The sequence below is a fragment of the Clarias gariepinus genome, chromosome 19, assembly GCF_024256425.1.
Source record: "Clarias gariepinus isolate MV-2021 ecotype Netherlands chromosome 19, CGAR_prim_01v2, whole genome shotgun sequence".
NCBI classification, from domain to species: domain Eukaryota; kingdom Metazoa; phylum Chordata; class Actinopteri; order Siluriformes; family Clariidae; genus Clarias; species Clarias gariepinus.
Window position 1 is genome coordinate 29,571,946 of NC_071118.1, and position 19,236 is coordinate 29,591,181.

Consider the following 19,236-nt stretch of genomic DNA (forward strand, 5'->3'; position numbering starts at 1 on the left):
AGGAGGGAAAATTACACTCCCACATCACATGACCCAACGTCAGCGACGCACTGCCTAATATCTGGCTATATCCAGAGACAGGGTATATCTGACTAAATCGTTCAAAAAATGGAGCGTAAACGCAAAGGAGGAGCAGAGAGTCAGCGTATAAAAAAAAGAAAAAAAAAGCCCTGGCCGCAGACGCAGCAAGCTGCTGCAAAATCCCAGCCATGTTCGCCAGTAAGGGAACAGGTCGGTCAAGATTACATCTACATTATATTTATAATAATTTGGCAGACGAACACTTTCATCCAAATCACTTACGTAGATCATCACAATCGATAAAACTAAACCAACAAACGAGCAACAATATGTAAGTGCTGCTGTGCTGTGTCAAGTCTCGTTTCGTCTGAAAAGGTGACGAAGGAAGCAGCAGCAGTAGCACTAGTGCTGTAAATGCTCCTGCTGTTGAGCTAGAGGTGGTGGACAGTTCAGCGTTCGAGTCAGAGCAGGGACCTTCAGGTAAAGTTAAAGATAAGCAAAACTAAACATGCAGGCACCAGGCTATACTTTTTAAACAGCATGTGCTTTTTTATGATTTATAAGATCAGTAGTAGGACTGTGATTTTGGGGACATACAACTGATGGCTGCACAATTATAAGTACAGATTATTGAACACGCTTATTTCATATTGCAGAGCAACTACATGTGCAGAGTGAGAGAGAGAAGGATTCAGGGAAAGATTAAGGAGACAGTGAAAGCCTTGATATCTCTTTTGATTATTTTGCCTGTCCACAGTCTAAGGATTTAGATTTTTTTTTTAAGTATCACCCAATTCAAACGCCCACTGGTGTACTAGTAGTGCTAATTACTTACTGTTTACTCTTACTGGTCTGTTCCACATAATGCCATAGTTGAATAAACATTGTTATCTGTTACTTACGCTGTCATAGGTTTTGTTAAGTTTATTTGTGTTTGTGATGCATTTGATATACTAGAGTTGAGCACTGAAAATACATAAAATGTAAATATTTCAACATGTGAATGTGTCTCTTATTATCTCTTTTAAAAAGCCAATTTTCTATTTGTCATTGGTTTGGTAGTATAAATGGTGTATTCCTAGTGAGTTGTTAAGGGCTATTTTTTTATTCATTTATATTGCATCTGGTAGTCTACCTGTTACAATAATAGGGTTAGCCTACAAGTTTATCAGTCCAGTAGATTACATGAATAGGGTGGTGATGACTGCAGCAGCAGAGGTGGCCTGGGAGTGGAGTCAAATTCCCGGCCTGAATTATTGTCCCAGTCCACCACTGCTTGCTAGTTATCCTCTATAAATACCTACAGTTTATAAAACCACTCCTGAAGTGGTGCCCGATACAGTGGGCAGGCTGTGGGTTTGGAAGGCAGGTGCAGTGCTACAGGTCTTTACTTTCTCTCTGGTCCCTACAGCAGGTGTAGCACGTCAGGTGAACAGTGAGCTGTGTTACTCACAGGGTATTGGATCGTGTCATGGCTGTTGCTGTTTGTACATTTGCACTTTATGTTAATTTATTTTATAGTTATTAGATGATTTTGGTAATCTGTGGTGTTAATGTGTTGTCTTAGAGCTACTTAGCTAATTAGGTGTCATTGGTGTTAATTGATCTTGTGTTAATTGATGTTGTATGTAGAACCTTGGTCCTGGAGGAACGTTGTCTTGTGTAACTTTGTACTGAACTGTATGTGGTTTAAGTGACAATAAAAGCCAACTTGACTTGAGCTTCATCCTGTGACAGCAATCACATGTGAATTTGGTTTAAAACCATTTTTATTTAGATTCACTTGATTACAATCCAAAGTAATCAAACTGCATCAGAGAAGGTTTTGGTTTCTTTTATTTGGTGTTCTTTAATATACTGAGAACCTTCTCCTGTACACAACTGAGACTTGGAGATTAGTTAGAATATTATAATTCTGTGATATTTACAACATCCATGACACCATGTCCTGATCTCGTTCCATTTCACTCTGTATATAGCCGGCGAGTTTCCAGTATCCAGTCCGTGAACTTGGGAACCAGTGCATAAACTCCTGGACGTCCAGGTCGAGCACAGCCCCTGCCAAACGATGTCACACCCGCCAAAACCCAGGACGCATCCTCCTCCTCACACATCAATGGGCCTCCGGAGTCACCCTGTTACACAGAAAACCATAATGATCTTCAATTCCCACAGTGTCTCTCTAGTCCTCATTTTATCTTTAGTCCTTAATTTGTCTCTGTACCAGTTTTTTTCACTTACTCCCATTTTGTCACTGGTCCCCTTTTTTTTCTTGCTCCCCATTTTCTCTCTTGTCCCCACCTTGTCATTGGTAGTCACTTGTTTTGTGCTCCCCACTATTTTATTCACTGGTCCCTATTTTGTTGTTAACCACTTTGTCTCAGATCTCACATTGTCATTAGTCCCCATTATTGTTCATCCCTGCTTTAGGGTGGTGGTGGTGCAATCGGTTAAGGCTGTGAGTTATTGATTGGTAAGTTGGGAGTTTGAACCCCAGCGTTGCCACTGTTAAGCCCTTGACCATTGCCCTTAACCCTAGCTGCTCCAGGTGCGCTGTAACCTGGCTGACTCTGTGCTCTGACCACAGCTTCCTAACTGGAAAATGATTTAACTGTGCTGTAAGGTACATGGGGCAAATAATTAAAGTGTATTTATTGCATTGTGTCCAGTCCCCACCTTGTCACTGGTCCCCACTTTGTTTTAGTTCCCATTTTCCTCTATTTTATCTCTACTCCACACTTTTTTACAGGTCCCTATTTTGTTGTTGGTCCAGACTTTGTCTGTGGTTCCCACATTGTCACTGGTTATCACTTTATTTCACACACACACACATACACACCTGACAGCTGTCAATTCCACCCTCAGGGTATCCCGCACACACCATCTGTTCAGTTATTTTGTACTCAGGAAGCCTCTCCTGACACACACTGTTATTGATCAGGGGCACCACAGCCTGCTGTAATACATCAGCAGTATTACCTACAGCACACACACACACACACACACACACACACAGAAATGAAACATACGTTCCTGCAACTGATTAATATAAATGAATTCTTTTTTAAACAATAGTGAAAGCGTTTGGGTTTTGGTTAATGAATAAACAGGATTTTTAAGATGATACTTTATTTATTAAATAAACTTTGATGTTCTGATGAATTAATTGTTCCTATTTGATTGCAGAGTTTTGTATCTTTAACCCAGAGTGACGGACCTCCTTCAGTTAATCTCCCCCAGCCTGCGATGAAACACTTTCTTTCTGTCTCAAACTGCTGATTTGGACCCGGCAGGCAGATCGGCTGGATGTAGTCTGAGAAAAATAACATTCATATGATGATGACAGAATAAGTTTCAAGATCAGTTTACACGCGATACAGATTTCCTTCTGCGTGTGTGTGTGTGTGTGTGTGTGTCAGTCTGACTTTAGGTCTCTCAGGGCTCCTACTTGGACTTCAGCCAGTTTGGTTGTGTGTGTGTGTGATGGAGTTTGTTTAGTGGAGTGTGTGTGTGTGTGTGTGTGTGTGTGTGTGTGTGTGTTTGGTGGAGTTTGTTTAGTAGAGTGTGTGTGTGTGTGTGTGTGTGTGTGTGTGTGTGTGTGTGTGTGTGTGTGAGAGAGAGTGTGTGTGTGTGTGGTGGTGTGTGTATGTGTGTGTGTGTGTGTGTGTGTGTGTGTGTGGTGGAGTGTGTGTGTAGGTGTGTGTGTGTGTGTGTGGTGGAGTGTGTGTGTAGGTGTGTGTGTGTGTGTGTGTGGTGAAGTGTGTGTGTGTGTGTGTGTGTGTGTGTGTGTGAGAGAGTGTGTGTGTGTGTGGTGAAGTGTGTGTGTGTGTGTGGTGTGTGTGTGTGTGTGTGTGTGTGTTTGGTGGAGTTTGTTTAGTGGAGTGTGTGTGTGTGTGTGTGTGTGTGTGTGTGTGTGTGTGTGTGTGTGTGTGTGTGTGTGTGTGTGTGTGTGTGTGAGAGAGTGTGTGTGTGTGTGGTGGAGTGTGTATGTGTGTGTGTGTGTGTGTGTGTGTGTGTGTGTGGTGGAGTGTGTGTGTGTGTGTGTGTGTGTGTGTGGTGAAGTGTGTGTGTGTGTGTGGTGTGTGAGTGTTTTCCCTGGATTAAACCTGGATGAAGATCCTTATGTTCATCCATCAGATAAAAAACCTCATCGTATGTTATGACCACAATCGTGCTAGTAAACGTGACTCGTTAGCTGATTAGCTAATTACTGTGAGCTAAAGTTATCTGTCTAACGCTACATTAGCTTTAAATGTTTTCTTTTGTATTATTGCTTTTGCTACTTACACCCAGTAAAGAGTATGTTCCTATCCCAGTGATGGAGTGTATATGGGGTGTGATGAAGTAATAGGAGTTCCCAGTAGTTACCTGTGAAGGTGATTTTGTCCTGTAAGTGCATAAGTGCGATATCTGAGTCTTTGGTTCTTTTGTTGTAGTTTTGGTTCATGATGATCTGATCCACGTTATGATGTTGTCTGTCTGACGTGTTGGATTCGTACTGAGCATGAAGACCCAAAACCACGTTCCAGTTGGAGAGGTGAATGTTCCTTCTGCAGAAGTTCATGATGAACATGATTAGAACCAGGGAGGACTAATACAATCACGAGGAGCTTCACGAGGGGCTCGGTGTATTACAATAAATAAATATAATGTAATTCTGTTTCTCCTAAATTTCTGTGTAAATGAAACAATATTTTTGCCCGACCCGTAAACGCAGTGCGCGGCCGTAACCAGCCACTGCGAGTCGATTATCGCGGCTCCGCAGATGTGTCGTCCTGTAAAGCGTAGTGAGGCGATCCATGGCCACGCCCCCTTCACCGCATCCTCTCCTCCCACGATCCTCCCGTCCACACCTTCACTCGTTCCCTCCTCCGTTTCCACCCTGGACTCTGTGTTTATTACAACCTTCCGCTTCCCACACGCTGGAACATTACATCATCAACTCACTGTTTTTATTTATTACATCATATTAGGTATAATTAAATGTAATTAAAGGTTTCTGTCTGAAACTACTCACGTTGGTTATTGCAGTGGAGCGATACGGCCTCGTTACTCCGACACGTTTCACTTAAAATAAAGAAGAACAAACAAAAAGGAATTTCAAAATGATGAACTAAATCTCCTGGAAAACTCTTCATAAAAAGTGTTCGGTGCGAAGCTGCTGTAGTCCCTGAGCTCCCCAACACCCGCCCCGAAACACACACTGCGCCTTCATGCCTTTACACTAAAACCACTAAAGGATGTCACTTTATTATAACGTGTTTTGTCGAACCTGGGTTTCACATCCACTGCGCCGTCAGCAGCCTGAGTCACGACGACAAACGGTGCGTCTTCAGCCACAACAGACACGAACGAAGCGTTACCTGATCTACAGTAAAACAAACACACAAATTCAGTTCATTACAGTTTTAACTAATGAAAGATCAAAAGGCAATAATTAGAATAAGAAGACATTTATAGAGCAACTTTGTTACATATATAATAGCAATTAGAAGATACAGTATGCACCAAATTATACAGTTCTGAAACTCGCGCATTTGCGTTTATCAACGGACCAAAGCTCCAGTCGTCTGGGTTCCCAGTAGTGATCAGGAGGTTGTGTTGTGCTGTTGTTGTTGGAAATGCAAGATGCAAGAAAACCTGTTCATAGTTGAGTATTATTTCTGCTCATGTGAACAGGAACGGAGTTTAAAAAAGGGGACAGAGCGATTCCTTCCCGTACCGCGTCCCATTCCACCATCTTACACCCACTGGTGAGGCACAGTGCTACTTGTGGGGAACGTTAAAGGAGTGTGTTTACCTGTGAATATCCGCCAAGAGCTGTTCCTGTATTACACCAGCACAATTTATAATTCTGATATAATGTGAAGGTTTCGATCCTCACCTGTAGCCTAAATATCTGCAGTAGTACAGGGAGAAGTTGGAGCTCCAGTCGGAGGAACAGGCCGTGTAGAGGCGGCTCTGAATCTCAACCTTCAGACGAGGAGAATCCGCTGGGGTTAAGTGCACTGAAACACAGCAGTCAGGGTCAGGAACAACACACACACACACACACACACACACACACACACACACTACCATGGTGTTAACTCTCACATACACTCACCACAGTGCATCATGGGTAATGTAAACTCACCACACTGTGCCTCGTCTGAAGCATCGGGGCAGTCACTAACACCGTCACACACACTGGTATCAGACACACACACTCCGGATCTGCAGCGATACTCACCTGCCCTACACGGCTCTGCAGTGAAACATTACATTATTTATTTTAATCTGATTTACTTCTGACAAGATAAAATAAAGTTTAAAGTTGTATAGGTTGCTCAGGACGTTAGAGTTGCCCCCTAGTGGCCTGCAGCTGCTCTGAACTGTGTGCCTTTGGACTTTTGTGTTGTCGTGGTTGTTGGTGGTGAAGCCGGGTGTGAGCACAGGACTGTACATTGACCCGGGCACTGAGCTGGACTTTTGTGAGAGCACGGGGCCAAAACTGGACATGGATGGACCTGAAGATTGGCACTGGCTCCAGAGGCTGTCAGGGAAAGCTTGGTGCTGGAAAAGTACCACAGCTTTATGTGCATCATGCTGGTGCTCCCACCAGGGTCTGAGGATGTTCCACCTGCAGCGCTGTAAAGGAACGCCATGCTGACAAAACTGCCCGGTTCTGAGGGGGTCCATCCCAACACCAAGCTTTCCCAACCTGTAGTAATGAGCTTCAGCATGAAGGTCCAAAGTACAAAAACACAACAACCTGTGCAGCTGCAGCCACGTGCCACTAGGGCAACTGCAAACCTTAAACTAATGGTAGAATGAAACACATTAATAAAGTATTAAATAACTTCAATAAAAAATAAATTAAATAGATTTAAAATAAATGAACCCGTTTGACTAATAGAATTAATTATATAGTTAATAAAATATGCAAAAGATAATATAAAAATTAATATTTTTCTATGTTTATAATATAATATAATATAATGATGTTTATTATTAATGTTTAATGTACCTGATTGTCCGAGGTTAAAGCCTGTGCTAAAATTAGCCAGAAATCCGCGATTGTTTCCAGAAGCATCAGAGAAGAACATCACCATCATCTCAGAGCTGGTGGAGTAAAGGTCAGGAAACTTACGCTCAGCCCCTGTTAACACATCTTCACCACCACCGTACAATTAACACAACAACAAACAACACTGTGTCACTGTAGTCTATATGTATATATGTCTATAAACAACAACAAGAATAATAATAAGTAAATAAAAAATAATAACAATAATAAAATGTGCAGTGTCTTCAAAAAATATAACAATATAATATATGTAAAATATAAACACATCCTAACCCTACATTTAAAAATGATATTACAATATATATATATATATATAATATTGTAATATATATATTACAATATTATAATGCAATAATAAAACTATTAAATAATAAAAGCAAACGTTTCTTGTAATATGTAAAATTTAAAATGTAAATTTTATTATAATTAGCATATAGACTTAAATATATGTAGAATATATATTATATACTTCTTTATATATACACATAAAAAAATGGTTTAAATAAACATTTAATGTTGAAAAGGTGTAGATGCTAATTATCAATGAAAGCTAGCCATAGTATTTATGCTGTTATAATTATTGTAAAGAACGTTAGGGTTAATTAACAACAAAAGGTGAACATAAAAAATATAACTTGTAAATAATAGTAAGGATGATCTGATCCTTAAAAAAAAGTAGACATGCCTCATTCTAGGGACATTTTCTAGAAAAATCAGTTTGAGATTTTATTCATATGTATATAATTATTATAATAACCTTTAAAAGGTCATGATGTGTACAGTATTCTAGCAGCAGGGTATATGGTATTAAACTAAAAGGGGAGACCAGGGCATGTTGTCACACTTTTTACACTTTTGTATATCTCTGGATTAATACATCATATTAAAAACATACAAAATAACACAGTCTTAGGTACATACTTTGTATTAATTTCATTTTCATGTCTTGTTTCAGTACTAAAATAGTGAGTGTGAACGTGTGACATGTTGCCCCATGCAGCGGGTAGGTTGTCACACTATGTAGGTCGAGACGTCACACTGGATTTTGCAACATATAAAACAAGAACCAATTTAATGTAGTAAAACCTGTCAAACACTCAAATCCTCACTAGTCAGACTCGTCTCTCATTATACCTGCTTTCTGCTAATTGTGTATTTTAGATTTAGTTGCCCTGCATTTCCTTTGGAAGAGACGCTCTCCACCTTGTGCCTGCCTTACAGACTCTGTTTTTAAAACTTTGTTATACTTATTCTACCATTATCACTCAGGGAAGTTTGGCCCTTAATCTGTTAATTACTAATACCCCTATCTCACCTACTAATACCCCAACTCACCTACTAATACCCCCATCTCACCTACTAATACCCCCATCTCACCTACTAATACCCCATCTCACCTACTAATACCCCCATCTCACCCACTAATACCCCATCTCACCTACTAATACCCCCATCTCACCCACTAATCCCCCCATCTCACCTACTGATACCCCCATCTCACCTACTAATACCCCTATCTCACCTACTAATACCTCTATCTCACCTACTAATACCTCTATCTCACCTACTAATACCCCATCTCACCTACTAATACCCCATCTCACCTACTAATACCCCCATCTCACCCACTAATCCCCCATCTTACCTACTAATACCCCTATCTCACCCACTAATACCCCCATCTCACCTACTGATACCCCCATCTCACCTACTAATACCCCTATCTCACCTACTAATACCCCCATCTCACCTACTAATACCCCTATCTCACCTACTAATACCTCTATCTCACCTACTAATACCTCTATCTCACCTACTAATACCCCATCTCACCTACTAATACCCCATCTCACCTACTAATACCCCTATCTCACCTACTAATACCCCCATCTCACCCACTAATCCCCCATCTTACCTACTAATACCCCTATCTCACCCACTAATACCCCCATCTCACCTACTGATACCCCCATCTCACCTACTAATACCCCTATCTCACCTACTAATACCCCCATCTCACCTACTAATACCCCTATCTCACCTACTAATACCTCTATCTCACCTACTAATACCTCTATCTCACCTACTAATCCCCCTATCTCACCTACTAATACCCCATCTCACCTACTAATACCCCATCTCACCTACTAATACCCCTACAGTATCTCACCTACTAATACCCCCTATCTCACCTACTAATACCCCTACAGTATCTCACCTACTAATACCCCCATCTCACCTACTAATACCCCATCTCACCTACTAATACCCCTATCTCACCTACTAATACCCCCATCTCACCTACTAATACCCCTATCTCACCTACTAATACCCCCATCTCACCTATTAATACCCCATCTCACCTACTAATACCCCCATCTCACCTACTAATACCCCCATCTCACCTACTAATACCACTATCTCTCCTACTAATACCCCCATCTCACCTACTAATACCCCTATCTCACCTACTGATACCCCTATCTCACCCACTAATACCCCAACTCACCTACCATAGAATAACAGAGGGGGGCGAGTTATCAGGGGCGGGGCTTGTAGGAAGACTTTCACACACACACTACGGATTTTAAATGACTGCTGTCTGGCTCAGGGATTACATAAATTGTGTGAATTACGGATTACATTTTTGAAAAAGTGACTAAATAACTGAGTACTTAAATGGCGACCTAATGCGTTAGATTGCTCGTTACATCAAAAAAGAATTCCAAGTACTCTAACGTTACTTTGTAACACCTTACACCCAACACTGGTCAGGAAGAAAAGCAGTTTTTCTGTTCTTTGTTTTTTTTTCGGTTGGTGGGCTTTTTTGAACCAGCTTTTTGTCACATGATGCACGAGGCAACATGTGACAACTTACTCCAAAATGACACAATTTGCCCCACACTGCCAGCTTTGCTAATGTTAGCTGTATCTTAAAGTTACCTTAAAGCAGAACATTAACTGAAGCAGGACAAGACACTTTATTCTCTCCTCTAACAAGTCCAAATGTACAGCTATTACTTTTTTAAACTAGAAAGTGATTATAAAAAAAAAGATCAGGTTAATATTTTTACTTTTGAATGTTAAAAATGGCAAATTGGTGATCACCTTAGCTTTTCCCAGACAGGATATGACATCATACTACATGTAGATGTACAAAATTAGTATTCACTTTTACGTAGCACCTTTTGGTCAAGAAAATATTAATAATGTGACAACTAATCCATGTGACCAGACGCCCCGGTCCCCCCTACAGATCGTAATGAATCTCACTCAGTAAAGTGGAATTCGGATCAACTCCGTCCCGAACCTCCACCACGTCATACACTGCCTCTAGTGAAAAGTCTTGGAAATGCAGCTGGATATTTTGCCCTGGATTAGCATGTAAAATCCACAAACCTGGAAACACACACACACACACACACACACACACATCCTTATGAACGAGCCGTTACTGTGGAAACAATGACCTGTTTGAGTGAACACATTAATGTGACCCTGCACTACTGTCAGAGCTGCTGTTATGGGGAATTAATCAACACATTCTGACCAATCACAGCGCAGAACTCAGTGTTTTGTTGTTTATTAGAGATGAATTACTCACATGATGCACCGTGTCCGTAGCTGAGAGGATAATTTGGTGAGCTGAAGGTCGAGTTTGATTCATAAAGATCCAAAGGACCTCCACAATCCGCTGTAGTGGAGAAACACAACCAATAATCAAGCAGATGTTTTATTAGTTCTGTAGTACAAGAACTAAGGAAGATATAAACTTCAACACTTAAACATCGGCAGCATGTAAAGTTTATCTTTAACATTACTTAAAACATTAACCAAACATTTTCTTGATGTTTTCTGCTCACCAGAAAAAAGAAAAAAAAGAAAAAAACCACCAGGATTTAATTGAGCAAATAGTTACGAGTCTCGCAGTAGCTCATTACTGCAGTTATTAATACGCTTCAGTTATTTAACTCTAACTGATGGAGGGAGGAGCTTCTCATTCCTTACACATCCACGTCAGAGACACATCCTGTGGGCGTGGCCAAGATGTCAGTCAAATTATTGTCCTGCATCAACCAAAGAAAACAACTAAGGAGACACTGAAACTACTAGAATTGTGTAAAATGTTATTCTGGAAAATCTGGAAGAATCATTTTTGTCTCACCCTCGTTTTAAACTCTACATTAAAAAAGGAGAGAGGAGCAATATTAGGTGAGTAAAAGTGATCAGGATTGTGGTTTTTGTCAGACTGGGGAAGGTTAGGGGTGAGTTACAGTACCAGTCAAAAGTTTGCACACCCCTTCTAATTCAGTATTTTTATGATTTGTTTTCTACGTTCTAGAAGAATACTGGAGATTTCACATCTATACTGTATGTCATTAGAATGTTAACGTAACAACAACAACAACAGGTCAGGTGCTCTGGATCAGTTCCCACAAGAACAGTATTGTGTGGAGTGCGTTTGTAAAACCCATCAAGCTCCATGATGATGAAACTGTCTCTCATGAAGACCAAAACTGAGCTCTGCTGCAGAGGAGAAGTTCATTTAGAGTCACCAGCCTCAGAAATCACCAATTAACAACCAGCAGCTCAGATTAGAGCCGTTATGAAGCTTTACAGAGCAGAAGTAGCAGATATACATCTCAATATCAACTGTTCAGAGGAGATTATTGTGTGTTTGGGATAATAAACACCTTCAGTATTGTTTTACAGTGTAGAGAGAAATAAACATCAGGGACGACCGTGGAGTTAGAGGGGGTGTACAAACTTTTCATGGTGTACATGCTGTAGGAGTTTGGCCACAGAATGTTAAAGGGTTAAATCTCAGATGCAGCCAAGTTTAAGGGAACTGATGAAGAACCTCGGATGATCTCCTGAACTTCATCACCTGAATCTCATTATACTGCCATGTGGAGTGTAAATGAAGGCGGCGTGTGATACCCGGCGTCGGAGGGAGGAGAGTCGGGTCAGGGGGAGCTGGTCCACACGGCCCAGAGGTCATGCTGAGGTCATCCAGTGCGACGCTGTTTGTCACACCGCCTCTCTTTATCGCTTCAAATACAATCTGAAACGAGACGCTTGATGATGCAGGGAAACGAAATTGTAGATGAGATGAACATTTTTCTGCTCTAAAGTTATTTCAAGAATTTTATTCTATTAATTCAATTCTCATCTCGGGTCTGTGTGCGTGGAGTTGGATGTTCTCCCCATGCTGGGGTTCTCCGGTTGCCTCCCACAGTCCAAATTCATGCTGATTAGGCTTATTGGTCCTCCCAAATTGTGTGTGTGTGTGTGTGTGTGTGTGTGTGTGTGTGTGTGTGTGCGCCTTGCGATGGACTGGCACCCCGTCAAGTGTGTACCCTGTCTCGTGCCTAAAGGCCCCTGGGATAGGCTCCAAACCCCCTGTGATCCTGAACAGGAGCTACAGATAAGTGAGTGAGTGAGTGAGTGAATTTTACAAATTTTTTTATCTAAACTCTTAAGACAAAATCTTTTTAAAGTTTAGTGAAGATTTCTCAGATTTACTGAATGCAAATGAGCCTGGAGAGAAACTTCACTATTTGGTCTCAATCTGATTTCTTAAAGATTGAGCTCCACATGTAAATTAGTAAGTAACTTAAAGTAAACAAATAAATAAACTCTTAATAAAAGCTTGTATTTATGTAATAAAAAGCAATAATTGTTGGCCAAATTATTATTCACTCAAGCATCGTCTATTGAGCCGGTCTATTACCTACCACATGGTCGCAGGGGGCGGAGCCTATCCCAGGAGTCTTAGGGCATGAGGCAGGGTACACTCTGGACAAGGTGTCAATCCATCGCAGGACACACACACACACACACACACACACACACACAGAGGAAACCCACCAAGCACAACATTCAAACTTCATGCACACAGACTCTGAAACGGGAATCGAACTCACAATCCTGGAGGTGCAGCGTGACAGTGATAACCACTGCACCAGGTATTGAATCAATAAAAAAAAAATAGCAAAATGTTCAGACACTGTCAGATTGTTTTAAAAACAAACAAAAAAGATACATTAATAAAGATCTTTACAATCATATTTGTGTAATTAAAAACAAAAAATAACATTTGTATTAAACTTAAACTTGATTTGGTGAATCAAATCAAAGCACAAATCCACTTAATTCAGGAAATAAAGCTTCACAGTAACCGCCTGTGCGGTGGAGTGTTAATGATTGAACTCTGTTCTTTCCCGTGTGTTATTCTGACCATCTGATTGGTCCCGTCGTTTATGGTGATTTGTCCGTAGGTCCAGCTGTTCCCGTAGTTTCCCTCTTTCTGGAACAGAACTGTGATGTTCGAGTCTCGTTGTGAGATCACCCTCAGACTCAGGAAATCCTCACCAAACATGTAATACCTCAAAGAACAAAACACCAATATTGTTTGCTAATATTATAAGATATTAATCATTATATATTTTACATAATGACGGAAATCTTGTAATTAAAAAAATATATATAATTTTTTACATCACAAAGTTTTACTGCCTAAGCTCAGTTCCCTCAGAGAAGAAGAGAAACAGAAATGGTACTAACCAGAACCTCAAACACGTGGGTTCTGATGCAGGAGCCAACGGGAGGCTGCGGAGACGGAACATCTTATCCCAGCTCCCTGGACTCACTGGAGTGATGATGTAGTAGCCTAGACACGCCCAAAGCACAGAAGTCACATGATGGAAAGCTGAAATCAATCACTTTGCACTGAGATGTGAAAGTTTACCGGACTGGTTCGCGAACGTGTGGTCGAAGCTCGGCCCGAACCCAGGAGGGGAAGAAGATCCGCTCTTCCTCATCCAGTCTCCTTCATCATCAGCGTCGTGTCTCCAGAAACAGAATCCCTCCTCAAACGAGCAGTTAATCTTCTCCTCATCTGAACACAGAAACGTGATTATTTGTACGTGCTAACGCACGTGATTCATCTAGAAATTTTAGCACGTAATATTTTTAAACACATATTAATCCTATGACCAAGTTTGAACCTGATGGCTTCTCATCATCACTGCAGGGTTCCTCGGCTGTGTGTGATAACGGCACGTTCAGCCAGGATAATGACAGAGGAAAGAAATGAAAAGATCCCGGGAGGGGGGATGAAAACAAAGTTGTGTGTTTGAGCGACCATCGTGGGGTAACTAGTTTTACAAAAATACATGAATGTACGACGACGAAAAGTGAGGCAGGTGGCAGGAGCTACTTTTATTGGACATCAGTAACCAGAACTAAAACCACCCCGGTGTAACAGCACAGCTAAGAACCGACAAACAGCACCTGCACGCGTGTGTTTAAAACAGAAGAAGGAGACGAGAGACAGCGCTATAGGAGCAGACATGTCTCCCAATACGATTACTGCGGTAAGGAGTTTACCATTCCAGAGGCTTTAATTTACCTTTTGTTAGAGGTATTATACAACTGCATGTTTCCTCTAACCAGTTCGGCATGCATTTATTTATTCCAACATTTAAAACATGTTTATAATTCAGTATTACAAAATTATGATTATTTATGATCAAATACAATTTTCTAATCAATTGACTGCACTAGTTTATTTATTTATTCATTTATTTAGCTCATGACCAGGGCCTGTTAGCGACAAAGTAATAATAATAATAATAATAATAATAATAATAATAATAATAATAATAATAATATCCTTACTGTATTTTACTCCACACCTATTTGGTCGGAGGGTTAAATTAAGTTGCCGTGTAACCATGACAATGAGCGGGAATCGTGTTTTGTTCTTAGTCTGTAGTTACACTTCATTCTTATAAAGTTCTTAATTCATTCTTATTTTTTTTCTTAATGATACGAAAAAATAACTTCACACCTGCAACAGACTGAGCATAAGATTTCATTCATGAAAAGAGCATGATGTAACCATAGCAACAAGCACATACGCCTGTTAATAAACAAATAACGTGAGGTTTAGCTACATGCAGTATTACCAAAATGTCTTAAGAGACTCTGTGTGAGACCAGAGCGAGGCTTTCTGCATAAGTTGTGCAGTGAAGTTGACTCCGCCCTCATCTAGCAGACATGTAAAGTGCAGAAGTGTACGGATTAGAGACGTGAGAGACGTACTGCTGAGGAGTGTGAGGTTCTCCGCTTGGTATGTGGCGATAAATCCTTGCCGGTTGATGATCATATCAGACAGGAACACCACTGTGGCCTCATGGGAAAAAATCCAAACGACTCCAGGAGACGAACCGGACAGCGAGTCTGAGGAGGACGAGGGACACAGAGTCAGGTCTTCTTCATCTTAATTCATCTCAAACTCCATATTTACTGCATAATGACTAATTAACTCATCAACTGATACTGTAATTAATTTAATATTTATAAACATTTGAAACACAGAAACTCAAAGCAAAGAAAACAATAAATAAGTATTTGTTTAAACTGAATTCATTTGTGCTTAAAATGTACTTCTATTAATTGATTAAAAGTATGTTCTATTTTTTGCATTTTTAAGCTTACTCTGCTCAATGTTCCACAGTTTTCCCAAATACTTTTATTTGTAATTATACTTAATTATTGAGCAAATGACTTGTACAATATGTTACATGTTCACGTTAATAAAAACAGTCTATAAACTCACACGCCAGTGTTTTGGCAGCTCCAATCCCCTCGTACAGATACAGAATATCGATATCTTTTTCTGTATCAAACACTTCAAAGTCGATCCTTATGCTCAGGCCTTTATTAACTCTGAGGAAGAGGTGACCAATAAAGTTTTATAAATAAAGGAGTCGTGTTTAATATTCCAGCAGATTAACAGAACAAAGAGCACAAACGCTTCAGTCAGAGAGAAGAAGGTGTGGGATGTGATCAGGACAGTGATGGTGCACCAGTGTGATGATGTGATCATGTGAAATAATCCCATCATTAACACTGGCGAGGTGCAAAGTGCTGTTATAAAAGGACGAGGAGAAAAGCAGGAAGTCACTCGAGAACACCGGAGCAGAGACGCTGATGAAGGATGAAATCCCAGAGGAACGAGTGTGGAGGAGAAAAGACAGAGATTAAAATATCAGAGAGAGAGAGAGAGAGAGAGAGGGAGAGAGAGAGAGAGAGAGATAGAAAGAGAGAGAGATAGAGAGAGAGAGAGATAGAGAGAGAGAGATAGAGAGAGAGAGATAGAGATAGAGAGAGAGAGATAGAGAGAGAGAGAGAGATAGAGAGAGAGAGATAGAGAGAGAGAGATAGAGATAGAGAGAGAGAGATAGAGAGAGAGAGAGAGAGATACCGTATGATCCAGCGACAGACTGTATTACTGGCATAATCCAGAGGAAAATTACTGCTGTGGAAAAATCCACTCGGCCGCTGCAGGAGGAACTGTCTATCACACATCGTCACTACGGAAACACCATTCAGACTTAATTAATTAATTTATTCATTCATTTTAATTAATTTTACAAAATAGGTCACTTTTCACTTTTCAGTTATTACCTTTCTATTACAATTATTTATTAACTTTTCATTTATATATATCTAAAAAAAGATTTATACATTAATTCCTACATTTTAATCAATTGATTTATATTTATTTATGATATTTATAGGAGCCTTTACTCATCACATCTACTTTTATTATGCACTGTGAAATTCTTTTCTTTGTGTATCGCGTGTGAGGAAGGATTAAGGGCCCTGCTCAAGGGCCCGACAGTGGCAGCTTGGAGGAGCTGGGTCTCGAACAAACTGATAGGAATGAAGAAGCAGACAGACACACAGACAGACACACAGACAGACACACAGACAGACAGACAGACAGACACACAGACAGACACACAGACAGACAGACAGACAGACACACAGACAGACACACAGACAGACACACAGACAGACAGACAGACAGACACACAGACAGACACACAGACAGACACACAGACAGACAGACAGACAGATTATTACCACAAGTGCTGTGAGACTCATCAGAGGCGTCAGGACAGTTCGGTTCTCCGTCACAGAAAAGGTTTTTTAAAACACACGTCAACTTGTCTCTGCACAATATCTGCCCAATAGGACATTCTACTGCACACACACACACACACACACACACACACACACACACACACACACACATATGAAAATAAATATCGACACTCATATTTGCTTCACTTTACTTTTTATAGGTAACAGTGAATAAAACCATATTGAGCTGAGAAACACTGAGAGGTCTTTATTATTTAATGTCTTATTGTTTCGAGAGACAGACACTCACCTGGTACAGCTGTAGTTGTAGGTGTGGTTGTAGGTGTAGTTGTAGGTGTGGTTGTAGTTGTAGGTGTGGTTGTAGGTGGAGTCTGTGTAGTGGAAATGTCTGATAGAAGAGAAAACAGAAGGTGATGGTGTTAGTAATAAAACTTGGTCCTGGTCACACTGTAAGATCTGATCGGCTCCGTCCTGAGTTCTGTAACAGACAGAGTGAGTGTGTGTGTCTCAGAGCTAACACCAGCCGCGCAGCATCAAAACAGGGAGCATGACTTATATCAGGTAGTGTGTGTGTGTGTGTGTGTGTGTGTGTGTGTGTGTACATGGCGTACCTGTGACCTGAACGCTGCTGCTGTTTATGACGAGCGTTGCGTCTGGAATATTCTGTAACCCTGAGATTAACTGTTCCTGCACCACTGTTACTTCCACAACGTCCCCGAACATCACTGTGAAGTGAGCAATCACACTGCCTGGACTGTTACACACACACACACACATACACACACACACACTTGATTGATTTGAAATGAGTTCATCTCTGTGTTTTTAATATTTTATCACTACTGTAGGATTAACTCACAAGTAGAGAAAACAAACTAATCCTTAGCTCCACCCCCAGCCCCGCCTCTAGCCCCGCCTCTAGCCCCGCCTCTAGTCGTACCCCTGCCCCAACTCTGACTGTGGCTGGTGTTTATGGTAAACTTCTCCCAGAGTGATGAAGACTGTAAATGTTTTTTTAGGAACGACCTCTGACCTGAAGGCCGTCACTCTGCAGCTCCTTAACTTCGCTCCTAATGAGCCGAGTGCGTACGCCTCCGTAACCTGGAACACAATCACACACAGAAATAGAGCGGTGATGTCATCATCAGTATTATCACACGCACAGCAGGATAAAGACGACAACCTTAAAAAAAGAACATCGCACTCTTATCTTTTACCGTCACGATCCAGGATAAAGTCACAATAAAGTTCAAGTGAATCACCAGAAGCTCGGTGTCAAAGGCCAGAGCTTTAAACTGCACACTGCTCCTGTTCCTGAGCTCCTCAGTGAAACTCGCTCCCTCCGAGATGGTCAGAGTTCCACTGAACGACGAGTTGCTGCTCCCCGCTGGAGCTTCGTTACCTACAACACCAGAGCTGTCCTTAATCACTCAACACTTCAGTACAGATTCACATAAACACCGGTCTGTTAACAAATCCCACATGGTTACAGCACCGTGGGCGTGTCCCAAACCACACCGTCTCCTCTCTACTCAATTCACACTCTCACTCACTCAATCTCACTCACTCAATCTTCTACACCACTTTATCCCGTATTTAGGGTCATGGGGGGCCTGGAGCCTATCTCAGGGGGCTTAGGGCACGAGGCAGGGTACACCCTGGACAGGGTGCCAATCCATCACAGGGCGCACACACACACACACACACACACACACACACACACTATATTGGGAAATATAATATTTAAGAGTTAAAGTTTGTATAAACTAAAGTTGGTCATTAATGTCCCCGTGTCTCCTCCATTCAGTGTACGAGAAAAAGCTGGAAGTGTGTAAAAAGAGTAAGACTTGAAAACATGCTCACCTGTCTGTAGCGCTAACCAGGAGACGACGGCGAGCCCGACACACACCACAAACAGGACGAGGGTCACGGTGCTCAGCAGAACCTCCACAGGGGAACATGGTGTCGTCTTTCTCATCTTCCTGCACATCGCTCTTCACTTGTCTATTCGAGCAGACAGAGTCTCATTCACGTTATCTCCTCCAGCACTAACTGAGCATTAGGTCTTAACCGTTAACACAAATCTGACACACGTTACTTTCTTCCTTCTCTAAACAGCACAAGCTTAAGCCAAGACTGGAGTCTCAGATGACTTTATGATGCCTCAGTTTCTTGGCTGTAATGAC

At 41.2% G+C, this 19,236-nt stretch overlaps 1 protein-coding gene across 1 annotated transcript; it reads right to left on the reverse strand.

Moving 5' to 3' along the window:
• Positions 1-1,839: 1,839 nt before the first annotated feature.
• Positions 1,840-19,160, reverse strand: tmprss15 (transmembrane serine protease 15). Its single transcript, XM_053478785.1, has 25 exons — positions 18,914-19,160; positions 18,313-18,452; positions 18,084-18,151; positions 17,662-17,804; positions 17,397-17,438; positions 17,030-17,152; positions 16,365-16,473; positions 15,717-15,826; positions 15,200-15,337; positions 13,842-13,991; positions 13,658-13,763; positions 13,332-13,479; positions 12,032-12,155; positions 10,695-10,784; positions 10,364-10,489; positions 7,031-7,174; positions 6,158-6,268; positions 5,906-6,029; positions 5,294-5,389; positions 5,039-5,088; positions 4,727-4,943; positions 4,390-4,571; positions 3,239-3,334; positions 2,861-3,000; positions 1,840-2,156 (listed from the first exon to the last, which is right to left on the reverse strand). The coding sequence occupies exons 1-25, from the start codon at positions 19,038-19,040 to the stop codon at positions 1,986-1,988; spliced, it is 3,075 nt and encodes a 1,024-aa protein (XP_053334760.1). The 5' UTR covers positions 19,041-19,160; the 3' UTR covers positions 1,840-1,985.
• Between the last annotated feature and the right edge of the window lie 76 nt (positions 19,161-19,236).

Coding starts and splice junctions, on each gene's coding strand:
- tmprss15 (XM_053478785.1), bottom strand. CDS start 19,040: ATGTGCAGGAAGATGAGAAAGACGACACCATGTTCCCCTGTGGAGGTT. Junction 5,390..5,905: donor TGCAGATATTTAGGCTACAG/GTGAGGATCGAA, acceptor GTTTTACTGTAG/ATCAGGTAACGCTTCGTTCG. Junction 4,572..4,726: donor GCCGCGCACTGCGTTTACGG/GTCGGGCAAAAA, acceptor GAACTTCTGCAG/AAGGAACATTCACCTCTCCA.